Source organism: Stenella coeruleoalba (assembly GCF_951394435.1).
Source record: "Stenella coeruleoalba genome assembly, chromosome: 10".
In the NCBI taxonomy this organism is placed as follows: Eukaryota; Metazoa; Chordata; class Mammalia; order Artiodactyla; family Delphinidae; genus Stenella; species Stenella coeruleoalba.
The window spans coordinates 28147542-28164880 of NC_137156.1; the positions used below are offsets into that span (position 1 = coordinate 28147542).

Consider the following 17339-nt stretch of genomic DNA (forward strand, 5'->3'; position numbering starts at 1 on the left):
ATAATTTTTAAAATAAAAACCAAAACTATGCATACACATATATATCCTTGGAAGGAAACAGAGAAACCAGTAACATTTGTTTCTTCCAGGAGGGGATCTAAATGGGGAATAGAGTGAAAAGGAGACATTTCACTATATATCCTTTGTAACTTTTGAATTTTTACCATCTAACGAATTACCTACTTAAAACTATATTAATTAAAAAGCAAAACTGCTCTCTGACTCAGTTCTTAGAAAGATTTCATCTAAACTCAAATACTTGTTGTAAATTAAAACCTAAGCAATTCCAAAACTTTCATTACTATTCAGTAGGAGTTAGACATCATTAGGAATAATTACAATCTACCATTTTATTAGAACACCTACCCATTTTGACAAATGTAAACAATGGAGAAAAGCAGAAACTGAGTTTTGAGAAGCGCATTAGTTGGCATGAACTTTGAAAGAGAGCATAGTAGAAAAAAGAAAAAACCTAGGAAAGTAATGCAGAGACGTGCTTCTGAGGAAGCTTCGTGATTTGCAGGAGTGAGTAGCGTGCTGGACCAAAGGGGCAAAGGCAGGACTGAGCCGAACAGGCTTGGATACATTTGTTTTTTTGTGCCAGAATAGGAGTAGGAATCCAAGCACACCACAAGCACACAGTCAGACACAAGGGCATATGTGCAATAGCCTATTTCCTCTACCCTCTACATGTAAACACGTTTCTCCCTGAAAATGAATGAAACCGTAAGATACAGGTCAGGGGAGCACTATTAGGAAGTAAGCGAATGATTTAAGAAGATTCCTCTGAGATGATGTCTATTTATCCATAATATTGTAAGATACTGAGATCAATTATTGAAAATTCTGATAGACATGAGTTCTCAGATATTAGACAACAATATCGAATGGTTACCTAATGATCAATTATCAAAGCAGGGTCTCTCAATAGAAACCATTCCATGACTTAGAATAAGAAATTTACAGATAATACCTATAAGTCTGAAAAAAAAAGGCATTTTTCCAAGAAAGACCTTAAAATGACTAACATAGACTGCACTCGCATTTACTTATTGAGTCCAATTCCACTGGCAGCTCTGAAACGCAAAGCTGTGCCCGAGAAGACATTGTCAATGCTAGAGTGTTTGTGTGCAAAAGGGGACACCAGGGTCCCCTAGTGATTAGGCTCTTCCAGGTCATCGTGTGACTAAAGTGAGCACCAGTTAGAACTATTATAACAATATAACAAGGGGTCAATGTATTACCCTTTTAATATCACATACAGTTTTAGAAGAAAGCTGAAAACCTTTATCCCAGAGGAGGGACTTAGGTGGAAATGTGATATCTGGAATGGCTGGTGAAGGAGTTATGTTGGGACAATGGTCCTTTCAGACCTACAGCCATGCTGTGCGTCCTCAGAGATTAGCCCTAAGCTCCACACACCCAGAGAAACCCACTCTGGTACCTGTGTGAAGACAAGGGGAATAGCACCTTTGTCCTAAATTCCGTGAGAAAAGCAAATAATGCTGAGTGTGCCCTGTGCGTGTATTATCACTGATACTTGGCAAAAGGATTTTGGCGTCTGAATCCTACAAGCCTCAAGTAGCGAACAATACCTCTTCCTAAATTAAAAAGCCATGGACTAATCGTACGAAGAAAACTTGCTCCCTAATATCTCGTTTATAGGAAAGCATTCATTGTCAAGTTGATCATTCTTTTCCCTGGTTTCTTGGAAATGCAATCATATAGGCTCAGGATTAAAGACAAAGGGGAAATAGCACCAAGTGATAACATTCCTGTCTCCTACCTTAGGTTGATTTGGCTGAAGTGGAAGGAAAAGGTTTTGTAGGATAGTCTCCTAACTAACTAACTAGATTGGCACCCTTTTGAAAGTACAAGAGACACTATTGATAATTATTCCAGAAGAACAGAAAGAACCAAGATTTAATGTCATCCTAACTTTGGGGGATTAAGTGGCAGCAGATGGTGCATCAGGATGTTAAAAACAGCTTGTACTATTGGATGCAAAAAAGCCCCACAAGCTTGCCCAGGATTCCTAGCAGCACGGATGTCCAATCCATGGTGAAAAACAGGCTCAGGAATTGATAACTCTTTCTATTCCTTAGTTATATTGTTATAACTGTTGTAACTCTAACTATAAATATATAGTTAAATTCAGAAGTAGTTTAGCAATGCAACTGTTCAGAATCCATGCCACTAACATAAATCCGAGTGGAAAACACATGGTGATGTTGCAAACCAGAAGACCTGGGTTCTCCTCCTTGCTGCTCCCGTGATCCTGTGCAAAATGGTTAATCTCACTGTACCTTAGTTTTCTCATTTGAGAATAAAGATAACTAAAATTTATCGACACCAACTTTTTGCTGGGCATCCTGTGAACTGCTTTATAAACATTCTGATTTCGCTCCGGCAACAACCTTATGAGGAGGGTACTATTATTAACACCCCTTTATAGGTAAGGACACTGATGCTCAGAGAGGTTGTGAGTCTTTCCCTAGAGCACACAGCTAGTAAGTGGTAGAAGTGGGTTCAAACAAGGTTATTTGGCTCCAGAAGCATACTCTTTAACCATGTGCGCTATGTCCCACTGCCTTAGACTACTCAATCTTCCATTTCCCTCCAGGGTTAAAGTTTTATGATCCTGAGTAAATTCTGCTATTAAGTAACACTATTGTTTAGGGAGAAAGAGACAAGAGAACAGGTACTAATTTTTATTAAGTGTCTCTTTGCCCCACTGTGTCAAGTGTTTAATGTAGCGAATGTATTTAATTCTACAAAAGACACACAAGGCAGATGTGGCAGAAATGGGAGCTGGACCGTCCAAGATTTGTTCTTTCTTTTATACTACAGAGTTGTTGCTGAGAAGATTCTGCCCAGCTAGACACTACATTTTCTGGTATATCTCATGCCTCTGGAATTAGGCATAGCCATGGGACTAGTTGTCATGGAATGTATACGGTAGCAACGTGGGCCAATTCCTGGCCAAGTGGATTGGAAGCTGTGTCCTTTCACCATCGTGTCTTTCCTTATTGTGAGCTGAATGCCTAGGGCTCTCAGGACCTAGAGGAGGGCATAGCTAGAGGTGGAAGTACTCTGGTCCCTGAATGAGACTAAGAGGAAGGAAGGGCCCGGGGGAGAAACACTCACGTCATCTGTGAAGAGTGAGAAATAAGCTTCTATTGTGTTAAGCCACTGAAAATTTGGAAATTAACTGTTATAACAGCTAGCATTACCCTAAACATCACAGATAGTGTGATCCTTATCTGTAAGTTAGGAAAATGAAGCTCAGTCAGGTTAAGCAAGCTGCCCAAAGTCAGCCAAATGTCAAAAGTATTATTACTGGGGGCAGAGGTGGAGGTACTAGGCCAAGGGATGAGGTGAGGTGTGCAGGACAGGGGCTGGGAGCTTACTTTAAAAAGAAAGGAAAGAAAGAAGGAAGGAAGGAAGGAAGGAAGGAAGGAAGGAAGGAAGGAAGGAAGGAAGGAAGGAAGGAGGGAGGGAAAACTAAAGAAGGAGGCAAAAGGGACTAAAGGTTTAGATTTGAAAAGAGTGAATAGATACCACACACAATATGTGTAAATGGTCCCCTTTCTTTTGCTGATGCATATTTATACCCTTCACTGCCCCATACTGTTTTTTAAATATATATATAAACAGAACTTGATATCTGGTCATGACAAACTGAAAGCCAAGGCATTTATGTTTAAGGACTTAACTATGTTTTTGGAACTCCTGGTGCTGCCTGAGAATGCTCTATGAGCCTTTGCAAGTCCCAGGAAAGCACCCCACTCAAGGGAACAAAACTTCCCTCCAGCAGCACTCCATAACTTTGGCCATCTTGGAAAACCTCAAGTGAGGTGGGAGAGATAGACGGGAATGACTCCTCATTCCTGCCATAATTGACCCCTTATACTTGTTTTAACAACCACCAACGTTGCAAAGATTGTTCTGGAATAAAATATAGAGGAAGCAGCTAATTGGTGATTCATAAATAATAAATATATAGCAAGAGTATTAGAACTAGAACAATAATATTGGCCAAACTCTTTGAATGTTTTCCAGATATAGAATTTCTCCCACTCTGGAAGAGTCTGGGATTATCCCAAGATCTCAGGAAGATCAGCGAATCGGGTTAAGCAATTCTAATCCCCTGAATTTTCCAGAAAATGACAACTCTCTAATGTTATAGATACCAGAGTGGACAAAGGAGAAGTCATAGCAATGTGATTAACAAGGGAAAATAAAAAGAACTCCAGGCTTATGATAAAGTGGGTACAAGAAGTTGTACCAACCATTAGTTATATATCTAAACCCCATTAAATGAAGACATATGGGTAAAAAAGGAATATGATCCAGTATTACATTCAGTGGACTCTGAATTCAAATACTCATATCTCATTGTAGGTCAAATATATCTGTGCTACGTGGACCGAAAAAAAATCCCCACTCTAAATATGTGCCTTACTAAAATGTTCACTTTCCAAACAACTTTATCTGGTGAAAAAAGTTAGTCAGTCTTGAGTTCTTCATCCCACTGATTATTAGGCGCAATGCTATTTGTAACAGAAATGTTGTGAATAATTTAAATATTATAAATTTGCATGAAATAGCCCTCTCATAAATTCCTAAAATAGTCCCTAAAATAATGACTCTAAGATGTTGATTTGACAACGATGCTAGAATGGCACTATTAGTAGAGTGACTCCATTTAAAAGAAATACAGGGGGGGCTTCCCTGGTGGCGCAGTGGTTGAGAATCTGCCTGCCAATGCAGAGGACACAGGTTCGAGCCCTGGTCTGGGAGGATCCCACAACTAGCCCCGTGAGCCACAATTACTGAGCCTGCGAGTCTGGAGCCTGTGCTCCGCAACAAGAGAGGCCGCGATAGTGAGGGGTCGGCGCACCGCGATGAAGAGTGGCCCCCGCTTGCCGCAACTAGAGAAAGCCCTCGCACAGAAACGAAGAACCAACACGGCCATAAATAAATAAATAAATAAAAATTTAAAATAAAAAAGGCAAAATTCCTTAAAAAAAAAAAAAAGAAAGAAATACAGGGGGAAATGATTATAAAATAACTTAAAACAAAATGATTGAAAACCCAAGGCAAATGTGGAAACCTAGGAATATCACGATGAAACCACTGTGAGGTTAGTGACAAGGGTAGTTTTTGAAAATCATACCTTCATTTGCTAATTTCATTCCCTGTTATAAGGTACCTTACTGTTCACTGATTGAATCTTGACAAAGGGTAAATCATGTCTGCATGGAGAGTCTAGCAGGGTCCCCATACACTACTCTTTCTTTGGGATTTTTATCAAAACAGCATCAATGGCAAGGCTGTATTCAAAGCATCCCCACAAAGGGGCCGAGACAAGTACTAAAAAGTCGCAGAAGGTCGACCTTAAGGAGATTTATTTCCAAGTGTGGTCGAGGAGGAATAAAGCCAGTCAGAATTATCTTGTTCTCAAGTGCTGTACCAAAATGGGGAAGGATTGAACCATTGCTGGACTGAACCCCAGCAATGTCTTGGGCCATCAGGAAGATAAAAAGTTTCTAAATGATGAAAACAATTAGTATTCTTTCCTACAGAACCTTAGGTTTATAAGAAAGCTGATGGACCATTTTTGACAGTTGGAAATCTCATTTTAGAATTTCTGGAAAAAACTAATCTAAAATGTCACTGGCTCCCGCAAAAATGTTTGATTGAGGGGCAAAAATATTACCAAAGACATGGTCAATTCAAGGTCTATGAATACCAACCAGTAACCATGGTAAAGTTTTAATTTACCAGCTAAAATGGTATAAGCAAAACAAGCTTGAAATAACTGAATTAAATCCATGTTAGCACAAAGAGGACAAAGGTCACACATATTAGGTTCTCCTCTTGTCCTAAGACCACTTGTAGTTTTTTAAACCATGGGTCATGACCCATGACTCAACAATGAGTCTTGAAATAAATTTAGTGGGCTTACACTCAGCATTTAAAAGTAGTGGGTTTACAATCAGCATTTTAAAAGAATACAAAAATATGAAATAGAATAAAAATACCATAGAACATAGTACATAGTAGTGAAACTTAAGACGCATGTGTGTGTGTGAGAGAGAGAGAATGCACACATTTGAGGGTCATAATGTAACATGTGGGGAGTTGAGGAATGTAAAAGGTCCCTTTGCCCCTAAATCTCATTTCCTCAGTTCCATCAGAATGCCTGGAATTCAACAATAAAATATTTATTTCTCTACACCATGAATATTTGGGGGATTTCAAAAGCATCCAGTTAAAGTGAGATGTATCTGAGAAGGATACAATCTCAAGTTCCATCAGCCAAGGCTGATGTGACACCTCTGTGAGCAGAGGTGAACACAAGCGAAGCACTTTTGTGATAGGAGAGTTTTGCTGGAAGAGTAGACGGCAAGACCACGAGATTGTCCTAGGATTTCACGTTTTAACCTATATCCTTTCTGTGAGCGTCCATCAATGATTCCCACACAGGGTGCTCTGGTGTTTTGGGCTAACATAAAAATCAATAAGAAGAATTCTGAATATACCCTTTTAGGGTTCTTCAGGTTTTACTGGATAGACATTCACAGACACCTTGGATCAAGGTCTCTCTTAGGGCCTTTACTTTTCACACCAGTTACATGAAAAGTATCTCAAGGAACATTTAAGTCAATGATCCTTAAACCTCATTATACATCAGGGGGTGTTTTTGAAAATGTAGATACCTATGCCATACCCCCGGAGACTGCATTTCAAGTGGTTTGGGAATGGGGCCCAGGCCCATGATTTTACTGTGGAATTGGGTTTGAGAACCAATCATGTTCTACGATTCATGTGATTCTTGAATCCACTCTTATATTTTGAACAGATTTTGTTCTTTTGTTAGATAGCTATAATTTTCATGATGTTTTCACTTAAATTAAGCAGGAATCTGTCTCTCTTTAGAATCAATCCATGAGTCATTTTTTTCTACTTTGCTCTTCCTTTAGTATGCCCAGCCCCCATGGATGGATTATGGGTCAACTCCCTTTACCATATGCCAGCTCTTAGTATTAGTACACACAGCAAACAGCACAAGATATATAACATAGTAACAGTTAACACTTATTAAATGTTCATGACCAATAATACTATTGTGGTTGTTATCATTATTACAATTAGGGAGTAAAGCAAAGATACCTGTTAATAGCAAAATCAGGGACTTCCCTGGTGGCCCAGTGGGTAAGACTCTGCACTCCCAATGCAGAGGGCCCGGGTTTGATCCCTGGTCAGGGAACTAGGTCCCACATACATGCCGCAACTAAAGATCCCGTGTGTCACAACTAAGACCTGGTGCAGCCTAAATAAATAAATAAATATTTTTTTAAAAACTATCAAAATCACCAAAGCAATTTTGCCAAGACCAAGGTCAAGAACACACTACTTCACAGAGTTGTTCAGTAAGTAGTGTGTGTTGATAATTTGGAAAAAGGCAAGATGTTTGTTTGTATGTTTCACTTACCTTTTACTTCCTACAGTGTCTTATGGTCAAGTGAGAAACCAATGCAAGAAAAGTGTCATAGGTGTGTTCAGATAAGTCTTGGCAAAAAGGCTTCTTCGTTCATATTTGAAACAATAGCATTCTAGGTTATGGAAGAACTCTCCTTTGAATTCAAAAGCTCCTCCACAAAGTTTAAAAGGTCTCCAATAATACCTCTTCTTAGAAGACTGAATGAGAATATGTAAAGTTTAGTTCTTACAGAAGAAACACAAGGGAAAAGGTAAATTGGAAAACAAAAACTTCTGGGAGTATGTTTCCACGTCTGCGTCTACCCCACTGGCGAACCTTAACCTTTCTGTGAGTCAGCTTACCCACACATAAAGCCGTGGAACTTCACTGTACTTTAAGAGATGTCTATCGGATTAATACAATGTGCTCTCAGGCTTGGTGCCATGCCTTGAGTCCTGTGAACTCTCTATAAAGGATGATTATTTATCCTGTAGATCATGTTGCACTGAATAACAATGAGTTAAACCAGATTTATCTGAACGCTAAAATAAACAATAATAAAAATGACAATTGCAGAGTTTTTTTGTTGCTGTTATGTGGGGAATACTTGTCTAAGTACCTAAATCTTCTATTGTTATCTTCTCTCCTATTACTGCCAAGATTAGTAAATCAGATGATAGTTTATGAATCAATATCTAAGCCTTATATTAAGTCTAATTTAATCTTCATTATCATGATTAGTTGGGAAATTCACCTGTAACTATCGTAACAGTATAGACAAAAATGAAACAGCATAATCAAACAAACGTGAATTTCAAAGAATTGCTAACCTTCCATCATTACCTTGCGGAGCTAAAAAGTCATACCTTCAACTAAGGAAGTGAGGAGGGTAACGTTGGCTGCTTTCCGTCTTCCGGCTGGCAAGTTCAGGCCAAGCCTATCCAGTTTCTCCCTCAGGCAGCGACCCCCATTCTTGGATTTTGCTCTGTCCGAAAACAAACAAAAGCTAGGTTTTGAAGGTTGACATTCGGAGTAAAATGATGAGAAGACTTGACCACATGGGGTATTCAACATGGGACAGAAAATGTAAGGGCTGAGGGTTGGGGAGCGTGGTACCAGTACAGTTAGAAGACCGCAGTGCCAGAAAACACCTTTTTCTTACCTTCTCAAAATGCCTCCCAAGAGTGAAGCATTGAGGCATTCAGGTGGTGAGAGGCGTCTCTTCACCTCAGCAATGGTCACCTTGTATTTGGAAGTAGAACTGAGAAGGGACAAACGACCAGGGACAGAGCAAAACAAGTCTGTGGGGTTGACCACGCAGGTGCCACCTTTGGAGGGAAATGTATATTATATATTAGTGACTGTGTGAGCAGATAACAACATAAAACACATGTGATAAACTTACTATCACAACACTACATAGGATTTGGAAACACCTGGCACAATTTTCCTTATACATATATCACCTGGATCATCTCAGAAAGCTGCTCTGAAGATGTCCTTTCAAATAACACTCAAGGTTTGTCTTTCAAATATCACACAGAAAATATTTGTGAGGGTATAAAAATTAAAATATTTTAGCCAAAATTAGCATCCTATGGAGTGTTGGCTGGCCCACCAAATTTAATTTTGACATCATCCACAACAAGAAACACTTCAATTAGGTAAATACCCACAAAGGGTAGATATTATATATCCATGGCTCTGTGTGTGTGTGTTTTTGTATGTGCATGCATAAACACAATGGATAGGGTTTTTTTTTAATCCATGACTTACTATATAGAGAAAAGTTTTGAAGCTCTTTTCTAAAATGTTTGAGAAGCGCCATCTCTCTCCCCTCGATCATCTAACAACTATAGGCACCAGAGTCATTCAATCCCCAGGTACCACTAAAAATCATGTTCCCATTGCCAGAAACTCCCAACCCATGTGAGTGGATAATTGGTCAAATTTCTCTACATATGTCAGCCGTCAGGATCAGCACACACAATCAAACACAGCACCAGACTTAGAACATAGTAAGAGTAACACATTAAATGTTAATGGCCAATAATGTTACTGTATTTGTTATTATCGTTATTACTAGTAGAGAACAAAGCAAAGTTAACTGCTGTTAGCAAAATCACTAAAGCAATTTCGCCCTGCTGGGGCTCCTGGAGCAGAAGCCTTCTGTCTCCAAGGTCCAGAAAGCCCCCTGGAGCTTTTCTCTCCTCCAGGAATAACAGAGAACATCCCCTAACCTCAGGCAGCTGAAGTAGACTTGAGGACCCAAAGTGATCATCAGTGGGGAGGGTTTCCTACTGCCGGATCCTCCCTTAACGCAAAAATCCTGAGCCAGTGTCCACGCTGCTAATGCAGTGGCTGTACAGCCTCAGGATCCAAGGCTCCTCCCTGTGCCCTGAATAATCTGAGGGCAGAGCTTTGGAGGTTCAGTGGCAAGTTCAAATTCAAAGGTTGCTTTTCTGAGCATACATTGTATTTCTTCAGTTATGGGTAATCTTAAGACCCATCTCCAGAAAACGGTCAAGTTCTATGAGGGAAATGAGAAAAAAGTAGGTGGAGGAAGAAAAATGGGCAAGAGAGTGTTGTCCAATATTTTTACTCAAAGGGTAGTTCTCAACTGGCAGCACCGGCATCTCCTTGGCAGCGTGTTAGAAATGCAGAATCTCAGGCCCAACCACAGACCTTCTGAGTCAGAGTCTGCATTTGAACGAGTCCCTCAGGTGATTCATATGCTCATTACTTTTTTTGTAACATCTTTATTGGAGTATAATTGCTTTACAATGGTGTGTTAGTTTCTGCTTTACAACAAAATGAATCAGTTATATATATATATATATATATATGTTCCCATATCTCTTCCCTCTTGCGTCTCCCTCCCTCCCACCCTCCCTATCCCACCGCTCCAGGTGGTCACAAAGCACCAAGCTGATCTCCCTGCGCTATGCGGCTGCTTCCCACTAGCTATCTACCTTACGTTTGGTAGTGTATATATGTCCATGCCTCTCTCTCGCTTTGTCACAGCTTACCCTTCCCCCTCCCCATATCCTCAAGTTCATTCTCTAGCAGGTCTGTGTCTTTATTCCTGTCTTACCCCTAGGTTCTTCATGACATTTTTTTTCTTAAATTCCATATATATGTGTTAGCATACGGTATTTGTCTCTCTCTTTCTGACTTACTTCACTCTGTATGACAGACTCTAGGTCTATCCACCTCATTACAAATAGCTCAATTTCGTTTCTTTTTATGGCTGAGTAATATTCCATTGTATATATGTGCCACATCTTCTTTATCCATTCATCCGAGGATGGACACTTAGGTTGTTTCCATGTCCTGGCTATTGTAAACAGAGCTGCAATGAACATTTTGGTACATGGCTCTTTTTGAATTATGGTTTTCTCAGGGTATATGCCCAGTAGTGGGACTGCTGGGTTGTATGGTAGTTCTATTTGTAGTTTTGCTCATTACGCTTTGAGAAGCACTGGTGTAGGAGTCACCACCTGCCTTCCCTTCCTTGAGTGAGCAGCTCAGATGGAATGTTACGTCCATCAGGTCTGTGGCATTCAGATTCAGGTGTGTTTTCTAGGCACCAGGGCTAAGGAATCTGGGAGGACGTTTAAAAGGACAAAGGGGCCCTGGACCTGGGTGCAGAGAACAGGCTAACTTTGCCCCACTCTTAAAGTGTTTCTACCCCTGTGCTTTCTGGAATTCCTCCTGCTGTCCTACAGTTATCCAAGATTCCCCTGAAAGTGCTAGGACCCGGGTCTTTCTCCCTAAGCATTCCGAGGCTGGAGATCACCCTGAATGCCCCCTACTCCAAAACACAGGACCGGATATTGAGAACATCCAAGCAGCCAGCTCTCTACAGGCTGGAAGACGAGTCCTGTACACTTGGCTCAATTCCCAATGCTGGTGTCTGGAAACCTGCCCTCAGTTTGAAGCCTGAAAGGTCATAGTCTCAATGATCGAATTGAAATTCTTCTTGGCAGTTAAACTTGTGGCCAACATAGTGAAAAAATATACAAATGCCTGCCTCAGGAGCTGGAAAAACAAATTCAACTGTGCTTCCCCACCTCACAATCTCAGAGAGAATTTTTAAACAAATAATAATAATAATAATTTCTGCAGATTTCTGGTCTAGAAACTACCACTATACTTTCACTGATACTCTCACTTTTTACCTCTAGATGCAAAATGTATTTTAAAAGTAAACTCAAGTGACCTGTCAAAAGTTGAGATGAACAGGAAAGTAAGCTAGATATCAGTGAATCTGGGTTTTATTGTTGTGTTGTAAGAATCATGACCCTGTTAGCTTTAGGACTTAGGCAATAGTGAGGTCACCTGAAGCAAAAATATTAAGAAAATAAGGGAGTTCCCTGGTGGTCCAGTGGTTAGGACTCTGAGTTTCCACTGCTGGGGGCCTGGCTTCAACTCCTGGTCAGGGAACTAAGTTCCTACAAGCCGCACGCACAGCCGAAAAAAAAAAAAAAAAGAAAGAAAAGAAAAGAAAAAGAAAGGAAATAAATAATAATGTTTTTACTCAAAATTCACACATTTTCTCCTGAAAATGGGCTTTCAACTATGGTCACCATGAATCATCAGCAAATTTATATTCTTACATAAATCTTCCTCTCTTGCATGCTAGCCAGTACACACACAGTGGAGAACACAAGACTCTCACCCAACCGGTCTCAAGTTCATTATCCGTGTACGTGTTGTTTTCCAGGAAAGGAAAGGGCACAATTTTAGAACTTTCCTATCTCTGTTAATCTGCGGTAGGTTAAAAATCAAATTTAGGGAGTTGCAGAAGATTATAATTTTTGTAAAAGAAGGAGTTATATTGGGCTTTCTCCAACTGGAAAACTGCCCCCTTTGGGCAAAGTGAACCCCCTGTGCTGAAAGCCAGCTGTTCTCAGGGAAGTCACTGAGTCTGCCAGCTAGCCAAGAGAGAACTCTCTGGGCCCTGGGTCTTCTCTCCTGCATCCAGGTTAGCCTTCTGGCTTATGCTCAAATAAGCATTTATTAGGTAAGTCACACAGGCTGCATATTAAGAATATGTTTTATGCACACACAAATCGCCTGGAGGATTTATTTTGTATTCAGGATTAGCCATCAACTCTAGAGTCTTTTATTTTTTATGTCACAGCATCTTTAAAGGGAATTTCTGTTACTTTGATACTTGGCATTGCTGCAGCCTTGGGGAACTCTCTTGTCCTGGTTAAAGATTTGGCAACTTGTAGAGTTTACAGCAGCATGTGGGGAACCTGATGTCTTTCTTCCCAGTGGTTTATTTTTTAAGGAGAAAGAAAAGAGTAATAGGTCAACATAACCAGCGTTTTGCATTTGGAATGAAGGTGGGACGTCTCTAAGGGGCTCCAGACTACAGATGGCAATGATGAGATTTCAGAAAAGGAAAGTCATGAAAGGGTCAACTACGTCAAGCCATTTAGAGTGTTCCTCCCCAGTGTCACTAGCTGAAGTTCCTCTTGGTGCCTGTGTTGCATGTCAGCTCTTATTGAAATTATGCAATATTCATTCTAGACCCAGCACTCCAGTTAGGGGTGTCTCTGGTGCCATAGCTAGGGTTCTCATGCCAAACTTCTCTAGAGTACACCCCTTTTCCATTCATAGTGCACAGACGCAATACTTCCATGGGATTTACTATTTTAAAAATCGACATTTGGAGATAGAGCTTCCTACTTCCAGTGATGCTGCAAACTCAGATGGGTAGCTATAGTAACAGCATAAGAAATCATCTACTCAAGGTCACTTGTTAGGACGTGGCTATCATAAAAGGGATAACTTTGCCACAACTACAGTGAAAAGTCAACCAAAGCCTGTGTGGGGAACAAAACCAGCACAAAATACAGAGATGCAGATCCTCCAGCGGCCAGACTTTGTCAGATCCCGTGAGGCCAAAAAAGCACGGGGATGGGGCTGCACCCGCCTTGGCGTGCTGGGGACGGTGTGGGGGAGGGAAAGAGGTAAAAGGTTGGCCAACTAGTGACCCATGCGACCTTAGGCGGGTAATTCTGGGCCTCCGTCTGCCCATCTCAAAAATGGGGATGCTCACACCTGCTCCATTTATTTCCCTTATTTATTGTGAGGAGGTACAACGGAAAACGGACGCACGCGTGCTCGTTAACCCGAGTTAAGGCCACTCAACCTTACCATTGTGTTGAACAACCGCCGCGGCGCTGGGCGCAAGCTGCAGAGCGCGACAAGACCCGCCCACTTTTTACGCAGCTACGGAATCGGAAAGCCAGGCGCCTCTGCCTGGGTCCGCTTTTCCTCTTCTCCTTCCAGGCAATTAGGGCAGAGGTAAGAATCCGGGCCCTCTCCCAGGAACTGCGGCTCCCCTGGAACCCCTAAAGCTGCCTCTAAGCTACTCTTCCCCTCCGGGTGCCTTCCCGCCTCGGAGCAGAGCTGAGGACGGCTAGAGGCCCCGCACGCTACGCAGGTGCGATCAATACTTCCCGCGGGCTTCCGGGCGCGGGCCCGTGCGCGCAGCCTCTCCAAAGCCGCAGCGCCGCCCCACTCGCCGCCGCCTCGGTGTTGACATCATTAGACCAAATCTGGAGAGCAAAATAAATGCTCTGTTCGCCTTACAGCCAAACAGATGTTTACAATTCAAATGAAAGAAATACAAATGGCAGGGATTTTTTTTCTCCCCTTCTTCATCTCCAGTGATCGCTCGTTTTTTTCTGACACATTAAAAAATGTGTAAGTGATTACAGGAGTTTCCTGTCCCTGTTTGTTCTGCGGCTGCATTTCTGTGAGGTGCGCGTGTAAACGGGGTAGGGTAGGAGCATTCTCGGCTGCTTTCTCTCTAGCCTCTCGCCCTTCTCAGTCCCAATTACCCACCCCTCGCCCCACGTAATCCCCTCCCTCCACGCAAAGCAGATGTTAATTGTAATCAAACAGTAAAGGGATAAGGGGCCTAACTGCAATCAAATAGGCCTCGGATGCCGCATCCGCAGCTAGTTGCACTGTTTGGGGGAAGGATAGGTCGTTACAGGTATTACTGGGTTACCAAGTCTGAATGCGCTTATCCAGGTCGAGATTCCACGCAGAACAAAAGAAAGGGAGGTCTGCACGGAGAGACCTTCTGGTTTAAGGTAGTGGTCGGTGTGTAACGTGTGTGCACAGAGTGCTTTGGCTTTTGGTGATGTCCAAAGCAATAAAGAAATTAGAGAGACATCAGTAGGCTATGGAAAAGTAGCTCCCCTGCCCCTAAAATAGATTTCCAACAAACCGTGCCTCTAGATCCTTCGGTACATGAATTTTATACTTCATATAAAGGAGACTGAATTCTGCATCTGCAGCATCTGTGTTTGGGCACTAAGACGGCAGGCGAAGCCCCAGGTGTATTTCTGACAGTATTTTCACAGTGAATGAGCCACAGGGATGAGTTTTGGTGATTTAAGTAAACAGAGATTCCGGGGGCTCTGACAAAAGAAAAGGAATAGGGCTTCTCACTCCCCCCCCCCCCCGCTTTAATCTTACTCCTTCCAGGAGCTGCTGAAAGAGTCAAAGTCTCTCTCTAACTCCAGTTCCAAAGCCCAGGGCCCTCGCGAAACCCGAAAATACAAAGGAAATCTCATCCTTCTGCTCAAGCCGCCTGTGGGCAGCCGTGAAGGCTGCAGACGGGAAGAGTGGTCGGGTCCATCCACCCGGTTAATGGCAGACTGGGCGACTGATGGTAAGCCCCCTTTCACGGAAGCTTTTTTTTTTTTTAATTAAATCAGATCTGACAGTGTTTGCACCGCAGCGTAAATGCCTCCGCTGGTGTGCCAGTCACCTCTAAGCGATCTGACGCACTCCAGCTCTCTTAAAACGTGCAGAGTTCAGATCATATTAATTCCCCCAAAATGTTTTGATTCAAAGTAGTTTGTATTTTGTGTAGCCATGGGCAATCCAGTAAGCGCTCCTTCCTTCCCGTGGCCGGGTCCGCTCCCTCTCCGCGTGGCCCAGAGGCTATGGCGGTATTTAAGCTTCTGAAATTAGCCTGGGGCTGCAAGGCAGAGTGATCACAAAGCGAAACAAGGGCGCTTCCCCTCTTCACTTTTTTCTTTTTTTTTCTTCCTTTTTTTTTTTTTTGAGTTTGCCATCCCGATTTCACAAAAAAAAAAGACCAGGGCCAAAATGTCCCTTTCCACCCAAATATGAAAAAGCTGGGTCTTCTCATCTCATCTCCATCCTCTTCTGAAAGCCATGGGCCAACTGAACCCCTACTCCTGCATTTCCAATCTGGATCCTCTCACTATTAGTTTCATCATCATCATCATCGTCGTCATCAACATTGTTGTCCTACTATTAAATTCTCAGAGCGAGAAATGAAAGGGATGAGCATCTGACAAAGGGGAAGGGGCCATAAGGGAGCCTCGGAAAATTCAAGGGGAAAAGAAGAGTGGGTTTTCCTTTCTTTTTCTTCTTCTCCTTCTTTTTTTTTAATGATTAAAAACACAGACGACTCCTGTAAATAGAAGCCTCATTTCTTCAAGAGATGCCTTTTGAAACCCAGTATCTGAATATTCAACGAAGGCAAAGCTCCACTCTGTACGTACAACATTAATATGATCTCTGCAGAATTTGCTACTCAGAAATATTAACATATCAAAGCCAGTGCCGGAGGCGAGAGAAGCTATCGATACGCGAGCACAGGGTAAAGTAAAGATTATTGGTTCTGATGGTTGGAGTGGCGGAGCTGCGGGCAAAATCGCGCACACCATTAACCGAGAGTGAGCGCTCGGGGAGCTGCACCTCCGACGCGGTGGCAAATATTTTATCTAGGTGGTAATTACCTCGCCGCTGACCCTCTTCCGCGTTCTTTGGCTATAGGGCTTCATTATAGGCAAAGACAGTGTAACTGCCACTTACCAGAGTGAGTCAGGGAAATGGTATTTTGTTCTTTGCAAACAGAAGTGGCCAAATTTAAAGAACTGAGACACACACCTCCCCCCGACAAGCACACGTACCACACTGCAAACAGGACAGCCTCTCCCTGATGAATTCGTGTAGGGCATTTAGGGCACTGTCCTTTTTTCTAAAAGAGCATCCAGGGATCTTGAGAAGTGAAATCTATTTTTTTCCTCCCACAGTAAATTCTGGAAATCATTAGAAATGTAAGTTCATCCGAGAGCTCAGCAGGAGAGGAAAAATGGCAAAAAGTTTTGCTTTTCAAGAAATCATGTTTCATATGGTGAGTCACCTGTAAAGCATGGATTAGAAGAGAAACAGACTTTTCCATCTGAGCTATTGCACAATATGGCGACATAGCAGAGCGCTTGAGTTAAAGCCCTCCCGATTTTTGATGAACAAAGGTGACTCGAGCTATTGATGTTAGAATCCTGTGTGCTACCAGTGACAATAGAGAGAAGGGACTTCCTTAGCGTTTCTTCAAAAACGGGGAGTCCTGAGATGAAAGAGCTGGGCAGGCGGCAGGACAAACATCACCTTTTAATGCAAGACTTCCTTGCTATCCATTTGCAAATTGTCCTGAACATTGATCCTTTCAGAGTAAACAGACACACAGAGACACACACCCTGGTCTCCGAGGCTCAACTAAATTAATTGGCCTTTCTCTAAGACACGTGGAAATGGAATAAGCTCAGCAGCTAAATTCTGAATGCCTTTGCATGGAGGGGGGAAGGCTTAGGCTTTAGTCAAACAATACAGTCGTAAACCCCAAGTTACCTCCCCTCTCTCCTTGGAGCCACGCCGTTCTTCTAAAAGATCAATGTTTGGTTTAAAATAAATTCGGCTCCTATTTTTAGGTGAATGACACCGAATTCTACAAGAGCAATCAAACGTTACCTAAGGAAGCCCATTTCCATGGCCCTGAGAGGAC

General features: G+C 42.1%; 1 protein-coding gene across 1 annotated transcript in view; it reads right to left on the reverse strand.

The window, feature by feature from the left end:
* TFAP2D (transcription factor AP-2 delta) overlaps positions 1-17339 on the reverse strand; it is a gene marked incomplete at its 3' end in the record, with an annotated part of 66098 nt that overhangs the window by 42727 nt on the left and 6032 nt on the right. Inside the window, 2 exon segments of the mRNA XM_079934835.1 lie at positions 8356-8474; positions 8652-8817. Of these exon segments, the coding sequence (XP_079790961.1) occupies positions 8356-8474; positions 8652-8817 (285 nt within the window).